Raw genomic sequence first — 18,040 nt, forward strand, 5'->3', positions numbered from 1 at the left:
CAGAAATTTATAAATCGAAAACTATCTTGACTCTCTATACATTTCTTTGTAAAATCTGACTTAACTCGCTTAACACTTTCAAGCGACACCGCTGCATTTGTACGCGGGCGCATGACCGGAATAGTTGGCGATGCTAAGAATAACTAAAATACCATTTCGACCATTTCGACACTGGTCCGATTTTTTAAAATCAGTAATGTTCGGGTCTTATTATTTACTTCATATAATAAATATTAGTTAAGTGGGGAGAAATGGTTCTGGCCGGCGGTAAAAAGTGGTATTTCATCGATACCACTGCAGCATGATTGTTCACAATAGCTTATTAACAATTTAGAAACTAAATTCAAACTTTTTACTCTGCGAAATTGTCGCAAGAACAATATAGAGAGTCTGACGGCTTTTCTCTAAAATCCAATATGGCCGCCCATCTTTCTCATACTTCAGAGTCGGACTAGATCTTGGCCGAGTGGAGAAGAGGTTAGCATGAACATGTTTTACCTTCATTCTGCGACCAAAATTAAAAATTCTAAAATCATACCATCTTTTATGCCATTTAGTAAAGTGTTTACAGTCAAAACGGCTCAAGCTTACCCTCCTAGATTCCATTAATGGTTTCACTATTCGAATATCTAAATCTAATCATTATTTCTGAGAAAACGAAAACGCAGGGTTCAAAATAATGACCGATTCAAAACTCGAATTCTGATTGAAGTGTTTACAGTCAAAACGGCTCAAGCTTACCCTCCTAGATTCCTTTAATGGTTTCACTATTCGAATATCTAAATCTAATCATTATTTCTGAGAAAACGAAAACGCAGGGTTCAAAATAATGACCGATTCAAAACTCGAATTCTGATTGGATTATGCCTTCGGTCCGCTGGTCAACCATATTTCAGCTGAGCATGAATGAGAGTGTTATGAATAGTAGTCTTTTTATAGATAGATAGATTTCCGTCTTAGTCGCTTTCTTAATATATTCATATAAGTCTATGTATTTTATACATTTATTATTTTTTTAATAGTTATATTAGTTTTATACTTTTGTTAGGAGAAACCTTCTGTGACGTTGGTTATCAATAAAGATCTATCCATCCATCCATCCATCCATCCATTTACTCTTTCCTTCTTTTTTCCTTCTCTTCTTTCTACTATACTCAGCGGTCTTCCGCCACACGAGTATATAAACAGTGAGAAACCACGTTCTGTACCCAGTTGCTACGTATGTTCCTCTTCGGTAGCTCGATTTTAACCTTGGCTAAGCACAATTTAGAAGGACAAATTCCCGTACTCCCAGTAAATCCAATAGTTGCCCAGCAAAACCAGGAAAACGCAGACCAAGACCCCCATCACCAATAGAAGGAGAACTTATTGTGGTAATATTTTTGTTTTAATTAATTTGTCGGGTTTTTTCGATACTTGCCGAGTTTCGCTATAATGTTTGTGGCAGGATTAGCTGTTTTATCAAGCTTTAGTTCAACTTTCCTTACGGTGGCAGTAAATTTCCCTTGGTAGTTGTACGTTTTGTAGTCCTAATGGTAATGTTTGCTAGTCAGTTGTTGGTCATAACCTTATGCTATATTTTGTTGCCACTCGGTCACTTCTGGCCATTCGTTTTAAAATATTCATTTGCCAGTTGTGTTTGGACATGAACTATTTGGCTCAGCGTTATTCATTGCTTTTTGCTAATGCTTGCTTTTTGGCCAGTTTTGTATTTTTCGATTGCACGTTACGTCATCGCGGCCATGTTGGTGCCATTTAACAAAAGATTTCTCATCCATTTAGCATCCATTGTTAACGGCACCACAATGGCCGCCATGTCTTTGTCTTTTGGCTCTCTTGGGAATGCTTGCAACCCATCAATTCTGCGCTTCGTGGTTTAATTTTGTTAAATATTTTTGTTTGTCATGAGATGTTTGGCTTACCTTTATTCATGACTTTTGTGTTTTTACGTATGCAGTCTTTTGCTATGCGTTTGGTGTGATTTCACGTGCACTTTGTTATGCTGGCTACGTTACAAAATCTATTTAGAGCCAGTTTTTGTTTGTCATGAGATGTTTGGCTCAGCTTTATTCATGACTTTTGTGTTTTTACGCATGCAGTTTTTGCTATGAGTTTGTTGTTCTTTCACGTGCACTTTGTTATGCTGGCTTCCTTAAAAATCTTTTCATGGCCAGTTGTTTGTTATGATATGTTGGGTTTTGGCATTATTCATAGCTTTTGTGTTTTACGCCTGCAGTTTACGCCTGCTATCACGTTTTTATGATGGCTTCGTTAAATCTTTTCAGGATCAGTTTTTGGTTTGTCGTGATATAATTGATCTTATTTATCAGCTAGATACCTACATTAAATCACACCCGACTGGGTTATGGTTATGCGCGATAAAAATTAAAAAACCCGTACCCCACGGCTCCACGGTTTGACACTGATAAGACTGGGAGCCTTATTCCCTGTCGGTCTTCGTACGGGCGCATAAGTCTGTCAACCCTTGGGCCTCTCCCTCATTGCGTCTCCCTTAAGTATCGCTCGTTTTGTTTCATTTTTAGCATGCTCCCGCTAATCGTGCAAGGCTTTCATCTCCCCGGCGAGAATCCGATGGGTTCATCCCTTGGGTGCAGTCGAACGGGAAACCATTTCGGGCTCAAGGGCTGGCTGAAAACGATGATCACATTTCTGATGTTTTCGTGGAATCGGTCAGCTTAAGGGACGGAGTTTAAGGGATGGAGTTTTGAGGTTATGGATTTTAAGTGTTGGGCTTTTGTCTATGGGTGTAGTATCCTTTCCTCAATCGCAGAGGCACAATGCCGATAACTTAGCCCATACGAGTGGAAGGAAGACCACTGAGTATTCCACTGAGTATAGATTACTATTCTTCATCTATTCCGATCCATTCATCATTGAATTGATTTCAGTTCTTGTATGCTTGGTGGCGTATGTGTGAATGAATAGTTCTGATTATTATATATCAAGCCAACAACGTCTGTATCACCACTGTCCTTCTTCAGCTCCTCTCCAAGCATGATGTCCCTGAGACCAGTTAGGCTTTTCAATACAAGGTTTTGGTTCAAACCTATAAGCAGCATTCATTTCAGCCCACTTAAATCCCTTGTAGTCACAAAGAGATTCAAACTTTTTTATTTCTGGTATGTCATCCTTTCTTCCATCGTTGCTTATTTTGTCCAACTCGAGCATCTTCTTTCCGAAAGCTCCATGGATGCCCATAAATTTATCACAAATGTTGTAGCTCACGTTGTCAAACATGTTGGTTTGCGAGGCTCGTGGAAAGTGATGCAGTCTGGCATCGTAAAAGTACCGCCTGGATGGGATATCATTCATCCATATAGCTATTTGTTGATCTGCATGAGGATGGCACAATATTGTTGTCTCGTTTTGGCTTAAAAATCGGTGAATCATGTCTTTGCTGAAAACCATCCAAGCTTCATCCATCCACACGAGATCTTTAAAGCAATAAAAAAATCCCCAAGCAAGATTTTTTCTCGGTCGATGTTCTAATTCATAGAATAACCTGCTTAAACAGATGAAGTAGTCATCATCTGCACGAAGGAAGTACTCAAAGTCGTGGTGAGAAGCAGCCCATTGTATTTGATAGAGAAAACGAAGTCCGAATTCTTTTCCTCCAGCCAATGGCTGAAGTATCATGTCTCTGTACTTTTGATTCTCTTCTTGTAGTTCTCTGGATATATTACTGTTTACATTTCCATCGGTAAAAAAATAACATTTAATCTGTGAAAAAATCGAAAAACAAATTATTGTTTTAGTAATATAGCGATAGACCTCCTCGACTCGGGCGTAATGTTTCCCCATTCCAGACCACGTGCCATTCCCTTGAGAATAAGATTCTTAGTTTGAGTTGTATCCATATTCATGTCTCTTCTCATACGCAACCGTTAAACAATTTGAACACTATGAAGTAAATATGTCGGTCAAAAAGTATCGGTATATTGATATTCATTTAAGATTTAGTAAACAAGGGCTGTGAGACAGAAAATATTCCGCCATCTTGGGCAATCTCTGCAGGCTCAGTTCAGAGGTTTTTCCTTATTAAAAGTTATATTCGCATGCGCTAATTCACAGAGTGAATTTCTTTTGGCTCTACGGATTTTGCCCCCTTTTTTTTAAGGCTCCGGTATTGTTTCAAGAAGGAAATTGCTTTCAAATAATATTATTTTCGAAATCTTTATCATCTGACCTTTAAAACGATACATAGTTTTATAGGGTCTTGCTGAACGTGTTGCGTAGAGAGAATCTTAAACGAAACATACCCTTCAAGGTCTCCAGTAACCTTAATTACAAATTGACTACTTATGAACTGAATAGACCTATCCCGAATTCGCGCTTGACTGACCACGAAACAATGGTAAATTTGAAGTCGAGACTGGACTTGATTCTTTTATTCATCAAGTTCAACCTCGACTTGAAACCATTGTTTCATGACCAGTCAAGCGAATTCGGGATAGGCCTATTATACGTGTAAAAATTATGCTTAATTACATTACAATTATCACTGTTAATCATAAAGCTAAAATTAAAATTATCCAATTTATCTAAATATGAATTAAAAAAGGCACCCATTTAAAAAAGAACTTTCTTAAAACGCTCGGTTTTTACGGATGGGAGAATTAGACAGTACTATATCCCTTATAAGATCCTGGTTTTCATGGGTCAAGAAGCAGATGGAATAGGGGGTGATGAGGTTGATAATCTTGTCTATTAATTCCAAATTGTACGAGAAGATCGTGCGATTTTTTGTTTATAGTTCACTCAACAAAATTTTCGTAAAAAATGCGAAGCGACGCCGTTCATCTTTGTCTATTTGGCGGCCGATTTTCAGTCCATCGTGCAACTGAAATGCATAAAAAAGATTAGTTCTTACGGCTTTAAAATTTTATTTATATGTTTTTTAAGTACAAAATGATAGAAAATAATGTTTTGACATTGTTTTGGCCGTGTTGCCATAGCGACTTAATTCGGTACTCCTCTCGACCAATCAGAGTGGAGTAATTTTGTTGAGTGTACTATAATGTCTTTTACTGGAACTGTATTCTTAATGTAACCAAACTTAAAAGCACTATTTTGCAAAGCATTCATTTTATGTAAATATTTAGAGTAACTGGCAATATTTAGAGTAACTGGTGGTCGCCGTATTTCAACGATTTGGTGTATGGCTTATGTTGAATACTGAGTTTTCCGCGTGGCATATCTGTTTTAAAAGTAGCTCTTAGAATGATACATAGTGCAACTTCAGAATACCCAGCCAAATGATATCTTTAGATTGATATAGTACATAATTAACTTCAGAATACCCGGTCAAATGACTTGCACACATAATCCCCTATTGTTCTTCTGTCGTCGTTTTCAAAAGACTTGATTTATACTAAAACGAATTAAGTGCATGGCTGGGTATTCCAAAGCTGCTCCAGAACAACATACGTTATTATATATATATATAATTTTAAAAATATATTATTAAGCCTTATATGAAAAAAAAGTTGGGTTGATGGATGAATGAGAATGTTGTTGATTTACAGCGATGATCAACTGCGAAGATGATGATGGTGGTGATTAAAATGATGAACTGCCTAGATATTAAACGGTGATAATTAGAATGCTTGTGGAATTTTAGATCAGCATTTAGACCATGCTCTCTCGATAAGACGCGATAAACAGTGACAGGATTGGGTGGCATGGGTGTCGTAGTGGTTTACTGCTCGCCTCTCACTGCTGCTGTCGTCCAGGTTCGAGCCTCGGCTCAGACTGGATCATATGTGTAAGTTGAGTTTCCTCCCGCCGTAAAAATCAACATGTGAGTTAAGTAATGGTAGTGCGTATGTAGAGAACCTTACGGAAGAGCTATGTTATGTTAAAATATGTTATGTTAGGATGCGATTACACGGTACCGTACGAAATTGTATCCATTCAACTAATTTCACATGTAGATACCGTTTACACGGAACCGTCTATTCATTGTATAAAAATGGTTTGTTCTGTTTACACGGAGCCGGTTCCAAATTTGCACGACTAGGCGTAGGAGTATGAGCTAAAATTATATGTGACTCTCCCGCCGCCAAATGGGAAGTCAGAAAATCTTAGTCCTCACCCGAAACACAGCGTTCTCTTTTCCACTTAATAATGATTAGTCCCTAACATAATGTTTATAAATAAAATTAAAATCAATATTACTTAATAAAGCCTGTAAGATTGAATGTAAGAAAGTTGGGTTCCGATAGTTGTTGTTGCCCATCATGGATGGCCGGGTGAGTTACGTACCTGGCTGTTGTTGTAGCAATATCTCCAGTAGGTTTTTCGAATTACATCTCTTCTTGCTCTTCTATGAGGAGCCGTAGAAATGATAACCACTAGTCTGAGGCCAGTTTTATTCCCTTCAGGGGAACTAGAGGTTTTTAAAACCTTGCTCGAGTTGGAATCGTTGTCGTCTTGTGAAGAACTATCATCATCGAAAACGAATGATTTCAAAAAAATCTTGGATAATTTACTGGAAAAAGTCATAGATTCCGACTTGAGCAAATATAAGAAAGGAAGACACATCAGTAAGGTGAAAACTATGATCATTTTTTGTTTGCTCATCTTGAATGCCGAATATCGGTGAAACAAGCGGTCGGGACACATAACTTTCCCGTGTTGGAAGAGGCGCTTGATGAACTAGTGTGAATTCATAAAAAGACCTCGTAGAAACACATGATGAATATTCATAACAGACTTACATGTAAAAGTTCCAGGCGCTCTCAGCATGTATCACAGAGTTCCCTGTTAGCCGATGATGGTATTCTTGTCTGCATGCACTAAAGTGTTTTACCAAGGAACACAAATTTATTGGTGGGAAACTTTTTCATAGATGCTACGATACTGAACAAGTTCACCAAAACACATACATTTGTTTTATTTATCTAACATCCCATGAGAATTGAGACATGCTCATTCAACTGGTGTTGTTCACCGCCAATGTTGTTTAAGTTATATTTTGAAATCATTTTAGTTATTGCAATTGTGAGCGAGCTGCCAATACAGGTTTATATATGTTAATATAATGTGTTAATATATCACTTATGGGCCGTAGTCGCGAAAGACGAAGGCCATCGCAGCCTCTCGGGTGAGGTTGGTGCCATTTGACAATAGATTATTAGCATCCATTGTTGTCAAAATGGCCCGCCATGTTTTTGTCTTTGTTTCTCTTGATGGTGCCAATGGGTTAATTAGTCACGCGCTGATATATTACTTTGATAACGAATCAATTCAGCCAAAGGTCTTTTGGGGAAGGATCTGCTGGATGGACAAACAAACAATAAATTGATTAAATGTAAGATTACAGATAAAACGCGTAGAATTTTTGAAAAACATGACGATTTCGTCTGGTCCAGGTAGAACTAAGGTGGTAGGAATCTTCTCTATTGAAGTTATTAGGGCGTTTGAAGATTCAAGTCCATGTTATGTTCAGGGTTGTCGTGAGCGTGGTTGGCAACGGCGGAAAGATAGAATTGCCATGCAGTAACGATCACGTGTCAGACTATTATCTAACTATTGCAAAAGGCCTATTGCCCAAAAAAAGCAAGTTTAGCGTTGCATTTCTATTTTTGCCTGGAGTAAAGTTCTCGTGGAGGTGTGGGGTTCTGCTCCTATCTACGGGCATACAGTGGAACCCCGCCTTACGGCCACCCGCTTAATACGGCCACCCGCGGCCGGCGGAGGGCCCAAAAACAAAATGAAAAATCAAGAGAAGGGCCATTTTCTATGCAAGGACTGGGAGGAACAGATTTCTTGTATGGATACCGGTTAGCAACGCAAAGGAATACCATCTCCCCCCTCCCCTTTTCGATAACTTTTTTTAGCGAATAAATTTATACGCAAACTAGAAGTTTTTGCATTTTCAGAATCAGATGCCATCCGATTCTTACTTTGATCACTTGGAAATCAAGGGTGGTGTAGCGGTAGTGTACTCACCTCTCACGTCTGGGGTCTCGGGATTTTTTTCTTCTCCGGGTTCAATTCCCCGGTTTTCTTGCCTCCGCATAGCCCAGCACGCTAGCTAAATTCCATTTTAATGTGCGAGTTAGCCGTGCGCTGGCTTATTTATTAGTTCAGCCCAGAGGTCGCTCAGAGGCTCAGGAGCTGTTAATACACCAGTCATTTGACATCCCCCGCACCCCCTCCCCCGCACCCCCCTTGAGGCATACCCGGGGCATTCACTTTTACCCTCGGAAAGGTAATGAAAGCCCCGCCCTGAAGGAAAGAAAATGAAAGTGAAGTCCCCGCGTCACCTTTTGAGCAGTTTATTTTTGGATATTTAATATATCTATTGCAGAAATGTGTTCGCCGACAAAGAAAAGATTGAAGTGTTCAATATTTATTCCATATAATAACAGCTTATTTGCTTCCCTTTTTGTTTGTCTTTTTCTTTTTCTTTATCATAGAGAGAATGAAAAGCAATTTTTCGATCGATGGCTCAGAAAAACATAATGAAATAATGCTATGAAAATCTTACCTTCTTCGTCTCAACCTCATTGACTACGTAAACTCACACGAGGAGCTCAATCTGTCCCAGTCCCCATAATGGAAAAGTACAGTCTCCGGTCAGTCCACGGGATGCAGCCGAAGCTGTGAATTGAAGAGCTTTCCCCGACCACCAGGGAACCAAATATATGTGGAAATGGGGTGGAATCCCTGCTATGCCAATTGGCTATGCCCACGGGTATGCCTCAGTGGGGGCTGCGGGGGATGTCAAATGACTGGTGTTTGTCTTCCTGTGGACGAGAGAGCCTGGTCAGCTATTCAAGATGGCGGACGGTGGAGGGTATTCATCCACAGATGACAGTGTTTTGGCTGGACTTCTCTCTGCTTCCAATGATCTACAGTCGTTAGAGTCATTTGATGCAGCATTTACAACTCGTTCAAGGGACAGACAGTCTTTCAGGTCAAGCAGCCTCGTCTCTGATGCGGTATGTCTTGTCATTTCCCACATATTTTTGACAAGAAGGCTAAACCATTTCAGAGAAGATTTTAAAAACCAAGTCTTAGAATACGAACCTTGCATTATTAGAACCATAAAAATATTGTTTCCTTCAAAGTTTTCAAATTTTTTTCAACGTTTTTTTTTTCTGCAAAAGAAACCTTTGAATGGACGAATAATTTGATTTACACTACTTGCCAGTTCTAAGATTAAAGCCCACAAAATTTACCATAATGATTTATTTTCATTGAAAAGACTTTCAAACATGTTTTTAATAGCGAGGGCTAGCAAAAACCTTTCACTTTGTCATCATAAGATGATTCTTGTTGATCTCCGTCATTGATTATTTGCATTTTGCATTTTGCTGATTTTTGTTTGGCTCTCAGGCGGAAGCAGTACTGTATTCAGTTACCTAACCCATAATATACATGATTGGTGTCAATTGGCTGTCATTATATCGTCAAAAATTGACTTGGGGGAGGGACCATAATGTTTTGTGACAACTGGTGGTCTGTAATTTTTTTTGTTTTGGGTGGTTGGGTGGGGGTCACTGAAAAGATGTTAGGTTTGAGTGGGGTGGCCGTCAAATAATTTTTTTTCAAAACTTAAAAGCCCCATAGCCCCCCACTCCACTAGATAAATTGTGAACACTCTCTTATTCATGAGATTGATTGACTGGTGACACAAAGCAACTTGTGATGAGGTTTTGTAAAAAAAAGTTGGCATGTTAACTACAGTATGTGATGGTTTCGTTCGTGAATATTTCAAGATGTTTGGGTCCTTGGCTTCTTTCAATCAAAATTCCATTGTTCTGCAACAGTTAGTATTTTTTTATTGACGGAAGTCAAGAAGCAAGATGTCTTGGGCTGTGGTGAGATGGATGTATTTCTATTTTGTTTAGGTTGATATTGAACTTGACTTACCTGAAGTAGAGAGTATCCCAACACTTGAGAGTATTCTCAATGAAGTAAGTTTAGTATGATAAATTTAGATTTTCTTACTGTGACAAAATGACAGCATGGAAAACCAGCAGGGGGTACTGTGACTACAAAGGGCAGGAATGCTTGGCGTACCTTATTAGGGCTCCAAATCTGGGATTCGGTACCTATTTGGGTGTCACAAAATTAAACTTACCACACCCATCTAGACCATAGAGTACCGAAGTGTGACGTCATCAAATTTGAAGTTTTTTAATTCAGTTTTGAAGTGTTCACATTTGAAGAGAACACACCATTGACTACGTTTCTGCCAAGTTTAAGGCTGTTCCAAGCTTTAGAAATGGAGATATTGGGTAATTAACCTTAAAAAAGCCCCAAACATTAATTTTTCTCTTATTTTGGACTGGATCCAACCAGGTTAAGTTGGATCTAGCCTCAAATAAGAGAAAATGTATGGGCATATATTTGTATTTAATTACCTATATCTCAGCCGTTTTTCTCTCTATCGGTCTGAAATTTCACACTATAACATTATATTTACATGCAATTTCTGATAATGTCACCTAAATGTCTTTAAAAACAAATTTGTGACATCATCACTTCAATACTCTCTTGCCATAAAGTCGCAGGCATTTGGGATTGTGATAAAATCGCCATTGAATTTGCTTCTCTAGTTTTACAACAAGAATATTAGTGTAAACTGTTTTTTCTAAAGAAGTGCATTCAGGAATTGTGTGTGCTTATGAGAGATTGCTGTATCTTAGATAACCTAGAAATAAAATGACTGCTGGAGATTAGGATTGGCCACAATGAACTGATCAAAATGTAACCACAGGGCTGTCAACCCCCGAGATATTCAAATCTGGAGATATTGATAGGAAAGGGACATGACGTCACAGCGCGTCAAAAAGCGTGCGAAAAGACGTCTTTTGCTTTGTAACATTTGATGTGATTGGTTTATTTCTGACAAATCAGATTATCGCTTATATTACAATGGCCTGCTTGCAAGAACAGTTTATGAGGAACGTTTTGATTTTGTTAGCGATTTAAGATAACACAAACAACGTGACACAAACAACGTGACACAAAATAATTGGAATTTTATGGTTGTGAAAGTCGAGTCTCACAAGACAAGAAATAGTCAGCTTTAGCGATTATCCGGGAGATTTGATACTCTAATCTGGAGACCGGGAGATACGGTCCAAAATCTGGAGACTCCCGGTTTATCCGGGAGAGTTGACAGCCCTGTAACCAGTCAATGTGATTCTTCAAGAGCACAGGTCTAAGCTACCGTAGGCGTTTTGCCATAAGACAAGTGCCAATTTTGACTGGCTATTACTGTGTATTTTGAGCACTGATCTAAACAGATTTGATGGCAGTGATTATTGTAGTTGAAAATATGACTCAAAGATATTAAAACAAATGTTTTTTTTCACAGAAGGATGATGATCTTAGTGGAGTAGATTATGACCCAGAATTAGCGTCAATCTTGCATGATGAAGCCCTGTCCTCACCTCTAAACCTTGATCTTGTGTAGGTGGTATTTAATTTTCCCATCGCAGACCACCTGGCTTTTCCATGAGTACTGTTTCTTTGTTTACCTGTAGAATTTGGGAAGATATGTTAATATGGATACAACGCAAACAAAGAATCTTAATCTTTGAATGGAAATATGACACATGGTTTGAAATGTGAAAACATTACACACAAATGAATAAGATCTATAATGTGAAAAATTATTTAATATTTTATCATTATTCATCCTTGGGTCTGCAAGCTATTTAGAGATGTTTATTGATGATTATTATTGAAACAAAGCAAAATGTGGTCCTCAGGACTTATCAATATTTATTGATCAAAGCAAAATATGGTCAGGACTTTATAAGTCAACTTTTTTCTTCATTTACAACAGTATTTAGACTAAAATAATATGCCTTTTTGGTACTTCTGATTTGTACTACATACATGTAGTACAAAATGTTTGCGTTTTAAGACAAATTAATTTTGTTTTTCAGGCCAAAGAAGCAAGAAACCAATAAACATGGAACCATATTACGACACATTATCCTCAAGAATGTCTCTTCTCAAATGGTTTCTGCATGTGTAAGTATAGTTTAGAGCTACAAGGGACTGACCATTACACCTCTGTGGATCCTGTGGCTTGAGTCCCAGGTTTAATACAACCTTACTTTATATGTATTTTGAATGAATTTAAAATATTTGTTTTTATAATGTGACTGAGGATTTTTTACAGGTTTTTTAATTTCCCTTAACATTTGTCAAAAGTCATAAGCCAGAGCTCAAAATAACAGCCGGACATCGGACAATGTCCACCCAGGATTGGAACTTGTCCAGTCAAATTTTTCCCTTGCCGGTCATTTTGACCAGTAACAGAAATGAAGTATGAGAGAGCAAAGACTAATTTGGCCTGTCATCATGGCCACTGACTTATCAGCCCTTATTTTAAGCCCTGTGAGATAAACTGAGTGTACTTATTTTGAATGGAATGGCAGCGTGTGTGATACTGTATGTAGGGTCAAATCAAAAAGCATTTGTCTTTGACAAGCCTCAACCTACATGACTGGGCCAAAAGGAAAGATAGGTAGAAAAATTTTATTTAAGAAGTGGTTATTAACTATTTGCTCTGAATTAGTTGTTTGTTGTCAGGCCATGCCAGGTATCATATGCGATGATAATAATAATGAAAAGTATCAATTTTTCTTTTCCAGTCCAAAGTGGATGCAGGTTTACCTACAGCAATGGTAAGTTTATCAATAATATCAAGATATAAATTAATATATAGCACCCCAATAGGCCATTGTTTAACATAAGATTCTAGCATGACACCAACGCTCTCTGGAATTTTATGTTCAGAATTGCACAAAATCTCAAAAGCAGCCAATCGGAACACATGATTTTTAAGATACCAGCCTGAAAAAAATAAATTACAAATATTTATTTTAAAAATGATAGTTTATGGTACATTGTAATTCAGGAATCTCATTAAAAACTCTCTTGCTTGCCTTGTTTCCATTAGGCTGTATCATCTCTTATAGCTGTTGGGACATCTCACGGAATAATCTTAATTTTTGGTAAGGACACAGTTAATGACTGTTCAGTTTGGGCCTGGAGGTGGGTGGGGGGGGGGGGGGGGGGAGAGTCCTATTCAAAAGGGGTGGGAATGCTCGTCATACCATTTAAGGTTCCAAATCCATGATTTGGTACCCCTTAGGGTGCCACAAATCTAATTAAAGTACCACTTGAGAGTAAGCCGGTACGTCTCATAGGGATTTTTTCAGGAAATAAGATACAGTATGTACCCAACATTAGATATTGACAGTTTTAATTCAGGATATCTATGTTTGGTTCATTATCAGACTTCTGTCACTTCTAGAGCTGTCCCTTCTGTCATATAGGAAATGAGTAAATTGTTCAGTCTTGGTACCTTTTACCCTGAGGGTAAAAATCATTAGTTGTTACATTTGCCTGGACAGCTATTTAATATGTATGAGGGAAATTGTAAAAAAAAAAATGTCCTTTTTTCACAAGGGTAGCACTTAATAGCCAGTGGCTAACAAACCTGTGGCCCTCATTCCGTGATTGAATCGGAATTTAGGAGTTGATTTTTGTGGAGGGAGGAAAACCGGAGAACCCGGAAAACCCTCAAAGTACAGGAGAGAACCAACAAACAAACTCTACTCATATACAACACCGAACCCAGCGGGTTTAGAACTCGGGTCACATTGATGAGAGGCGAGCGTTTACACCACTACGCCAACTGTGCTTTCCAAATAGTAGTTAACAAATAAAAGACTTAACTTGGCATGTAACAGAGGCTTTAGTGTGCCTGTATGGTAGTAGTTGGTCTGCATATGGAATGAAACCACATACGATTTATAACCTTATCCCTTTGGCTACTAATATGAATAACACCCTCCCCCACCCCTCTTCTTCCTGATAATTTGAATAAATAGTCCCTGGTGACCTATTAATGTCCTTTTCTTTAGATCCTAAGCAAACATTGAAGCTTGTTCTAGGAAACACTGCAATGGGTAATTTTTAATTTCATGTCTTTTGAAATAAATTACATCATTTTGTATTTTACTATTTTATTATGCGGTTTAATTTCCTAGAAATAACCGTAATTATTATTATTAAAAACTATTCGTAAGAAGACAAAATTACCAGATATGATTGAATTTTTAAAAAAATCTACTGTGATTTCAGGTGGAGAATATGGTGCTGTGACAGCACTGGGTATTAACGAAGACTGTACAAGGCTATTAGCTGGTCATGCAAGAGGACAGGTAACCTGGAATATTTACTTTTAGGCGAGAGAACACTCAGCTGCCGACTTGGCAAAGCCTAAGAAAACTAAATGCATTGATGATGATTATGATTATGATACTTTTAATATTGGGAAGAGCGGGTGGCGTAGCAGTGAGAGCTATGATTGGTTTAAAACTTTTTAGACAGGAGAACACTCTGCCAGCTTGGGACAGTGTAAGAAAACTAGATGCATTAAGATTGATTATGGGTCGCTTTTGATATTGTCAGATTACCATGTGGGACCTGCAAACAGGGAAGCTGCTGAGGACTATTCTGGATGCACATCCCCTTGGAAGTGCTGTTCTTCATATCATGGTACTTGTTCTCAAAATGTAGTCTACCAAAGGTTTATGACATGCCTCAATTTATTAATTTATAAAAATCTCATCTCTCATGTGACTTAAATAGATTTTTTCAGCTAGCTGCGTATGCAAATTGCCCATTTCAGATCACATGACATTCCCTGGTTCTCTGTGACCAACATAAATATTAAAATATTTAAAAAATAAAAATATTATTACATACTATTAAAATATTTACACATGAAAGAATCAACTCCCAAGAGTGACATCACATGGTCAGAAATGTGCACAACAAAGAGCGAAGCTGCGAACTCAATGCCTGGCATTTCACTTCATGGTCTAGTCATTGGTGCTGTCACTGATATTTTTTCAAGTGTCACTGACTTTATTCATAACAGTGACTTTTCCCCTCTAATTTCTAGTTTACTGATGACCCAAATGTAGCTATCTGTAGTGACAGTGGTGGATCTGTCTTTATACTGAGTTTCAAGTAAGTTCCAACATATTTAATGGAGAGGAATGGTTGGGAAACCTATCGTGTCTATCGTATCCACCTTTATCCTGTGTTTATATGACATTGACCGTGCACAGAGAAGGAAAAGTTGCTCCATTTGTTCACAGTATTCTGAAATATAGAAGGTTTTTTTAATTATTTGTTAATTAATCCTATATGATTAACATTAATTGTTTATTGAAAAAGAAATTGCCTTTTTTTTAATGCTTTCTTATTTATCATCTAGTAACTTAACTGTATCTGCACGGATATTTATCTGCATGGTTTTTGGTCATCGAATGAAAGTTTTCACTTTCAAAATGTTCATACATGAAAATAATATGGAAATGAGTATATTCAGCCATACTTGCTTTGGTTCATTGTGCACAGTCAGTAGCATGTGGTGATAAAGTTCAACCTCAAACGCAAAACAATAGCTTTGTTCTATGGAGTTTCCAAACCACTCCACTCCATTAACTATGGTTCCAACCAACCTCTTGATATTGACCGCTTGTGGGGGAGGGGGTGTGATATTCATTCCTCATGCAGAGGGGGTGTGATATTCACTCCTCATGGGGAGGGGGTGTGATATTGATCCCTCATGGGGAGGGGATGTGATATTGATCTCTTGTGATGAGTGGGGTGTGATATTAATCTCTCATGGGGAGGGGGTGTGATATTGATCCCTCATGGGGAGGGGGTGGGATATTGATCCCTCATGGGGAGGGGGTGGGATATTGATCCCTCATGGGGAGGGGGTGTGATATTGATCCCTCATGGGGAGGGGGTGGGATATTGATCCCTCATGGGGAGGGGGTGTGATATTGATCCCTCATGGAGAGGGGGTGTGATATTGATCTCTCATGGGGTGGGGATGTGATATTAATCTCTCATGGGGAGGGGGTGTGATATTGATCCCTCATGGGGAGGGGGTGGGATATTGATCCCTCATGGGGAGGGGGTGTGATATTGATCCTTCATGGGGAGGGGGTGTGATATTGATCCTTCATGGGGAGGGGGTGGGATATTGATCCCTCATGGGGAGGGGGTACAGAAATTCTAAAAAATTATCCTCTTAAAGTGTTATAGGTTTAAATTCATCAGGAGAGTCATTTCATAATAATTATTACAAGTCCAAGACAACTCAGCTGCCTTTTGCTTGTAGTATGACCATGAAAATGCTGAGCTGAAGCAGATTTGTGAGAAAAGAGGGGGTGGGAGTACATTTAGCTATGTTAATTTGATGGAAGGTGCATGCTAGGATAGGAGGTAATGGAGATTTTATAGTCATCAACCATTTACAAATATCCATGTACAAAGCTATACAGTAATAGCTGTGGTTCAAAATCATTGAATTACATTTCAATCAATTCTTTTGCTTTCAGGAGGTTAATAATTGGTGTCAGAAGCTATGAATCTACTTGTCTTTTCTCTGGAAGGTAAATGGACACGCAAATAAGTAATACTAGTTTTATGATTGGTGATATCAAAGGCGTACACTGTAGTTTGCGGGAAGGGGGGAAGGGCTAGGGGACTCAATAATGTCTGCATGCTCCTGCAGATGATAAATAGAGGATATTACAAGGGCGCGCGGAGATACGAAATTTATCTTCGAGTGTTGAAAAGATCTTTCACGAGTGAGCATAGCGAAAGAGTGAGAGATTTTCAACACGAGAAGATAAATTTCTTATCTCCAAGCGCCCATGTAATATTCTGTTTATTATATAATTATCCATAAAATCAACTTAATAAGCTTTTTATTAATAGCTAACTAATAGCTTAAATACACATGGTAACGATATTTTCACATGTGAAAACAACATGTTATTTTCACATGTGAAAATATCAGTTTTTCGAAAAAGAGAAATATAGGTATTTTAATGGATAATTATATGATAAAACAAACTATGCATTCAGTGACACTGCCCCACGTGTGCAGGATATTAGGGTGTGTGCTCTATGGCTTCACGTTATCATTACATTTTATATTTGACATTATTGCTCAGTATTTATTCGCTATCTGTATAAATAGTCGTGGTGAGGTGTGTACCATGGCTCCACTACACATGCATAGTGGAATGAAAGATCATCCAATGTATGAGTACTCATTGCTGGCTCTAGTCACCCTGACTAAGGTAGAGTAACTGCATTAATTAGCTATCCTCCTGCTTGAACTTTTATAATTGAAACCTAAAACAACCTCTGAGGTGATCAAAGTAACTCTCCAGGGCATTGCTAACTGACAGAATGGATTGGAATTTAGCATTTAGCCATTGTGTAGTTCCAGAAATCATCCATACCCACCCCACAGAGGAATTTGGAATTTCTGAAGAGTAGGGGGGTCATTGAACGAACAAAAATTACAGAGTTTGTATGGAAGAAAATTGGAATTTCTGGGGGGTAGGGGGTGTCTTTGAAAAATTCCTCTGTGAGGGGGGTTATGGATAATTTTTGGAGCTACACATTATGCATTGAACAATAGGTAATCAGACACATACTTCATGACTAGTTGACATGACATGTGTCAATCAACAATTGGCCTACTTTTGGCTGATTTTGGCCAACAGGTGGTCAATAGCTTAAAAAATACTTTTTGTGGCTTTTATAGTCTGGCTGTGAGCCGATGCACAGCCAATGCACAGTTGAGGATATAAACATATACAACACAGCCCAGGAACGTGTACATTTATCACAATTTTTGTGTGAGCAGATCATGAGCTGATCACACCAAATGCTTGTGATCAAATTGTGATCAAATTGCGAACAGCAATGCAGAAAGGTGTGAACAAATTGTGAGCAGCAATCAGCCCCTGATCAAATGTACATATATTTCTGGGCTGTACTGTATTTAATTATTTGTCTCTAGAGCAGTCGTGTACAGCTTTCTCAAAGCTCTAAATGTCTCCTTAGATGAATGTTTTGTATTATTTGTAGATCTTAGTTCTTACATTAAAACCAAGTATGGAAGTATTGTTCTCCCATTCTCTCAGGGTAAGTC

The 18,040-nt window shown here is 38.2% G+C and overlaps 2 protein-coding genes across 2 annotated transcripts in view; one reads left to right on the forward strand and one right to left on the reverse strand.

Moving 5' to 3' along the window:
• Positions 1–2,982: 2,982 nt before the first annotated feature.
• Positions 2,983–6,525, reverse strand: LOC116288021 (beta-1,3-galactosyltransferase 6-like). The gene is made up of 2 exons (XM_031694738.2): positions 6,286–6,525; positions 2,983–3,741 (listed from the first exon to the last, which is right to left on the reverse strand). The coding sequence occupies exons 1-2, from the start codon at positions 6,523–6,525 to the stop codon at positions 2,983–2,985; spliced, it is 999 nt and encodes a 332-aa protein (XP_031550598.2).
• Positions 6,526–8,804: 2,279 nt separating this feature from the next.
• Positions 8,805–18,040, forward strand: part of LOC116288025 (vacuolar protein sorting-associated protein 8 homolog) — a 39,557-nt gene continuing 30,321 nt past the window's right edge. The window contains exons 1-13 of the mRNA XM_031694742.2: positions 8,805–8,969; positions 9,882–9,947; positions 11,357–11,451; positions 11,934–12,021; positions 12,648–12,680; positions 12,956–13,010; positions 13,926–13,970; positions 14,146–14,225; positions 14,476–14,562; positions 14,972–15,039; positions 16,428–16,481; positions 17,075–17,177; positions 17,977–18,033. Of these exons, the coding sequence (XP_031550602.2) occupies positions 8,808–8,969; positions 9,882–9,947; positions 11,357–11,451; positions 11,934–12,021; positions 12,648–12,680; positions 12,956–13,010; positions 13,926–13,970; positions 14,146–14,225; positions 14,476–14,562; positions 14,972–15,039; positions 16,428–16,481; positions 17,075–17,177; positions 17,977–18,033 (993 nt within the window). The 5' untranslated portion in view covers positions 8,805–8,807. The remainder of the gene's footprint in view (positions 8,970–9,881; positions 9,948–11,356; positions 11,452–11,933; positions 12,022–12,647; positions 12,681–12,955; positions 13,011–13,925; positions 13,971–14,145; positions 14,226–14,475; positions 14,563–14,971; positions 15,040–16,427; positions 16,482–17,074; positions 17,178–17,976; positions 18,034–18,040) is intronic.

Source organism: Actinia tenebrosa, unplaced genomic scaffold, assembly GCF_029948245.1.
Source record: "Actinia tenebrosa isolate PJP-AT-01 unplaced genomic scaffold, QUT_ActTen_1.0 PGA_scaffold4__44_contigs__length_22323623, whole genome shotgun sequence".
NCBI lineage: Eukaryota > Metazoa > Cnidaria > Anthozoa > Actiniaria > Actiniidae > Actinia > Actinia tenebrosa.

Bases quoted from the DNA above. Each gene is read 5' to 3' on its own strand.
- LOC116288021 (XM_031694738.2), bottom strand. From the start codon at position 6,525: ATGACTTTTTCCAGTAAATTATCCAAGATTTTTTTGAAATCATTCGTT. The intron at 3,742-6,285 runs GTACGTAACTCA...ATTTTTTCACAG, and splicing joins ATTGCTACAACAACAGCCAG to ATTAAATGTTATTTTTTTAC.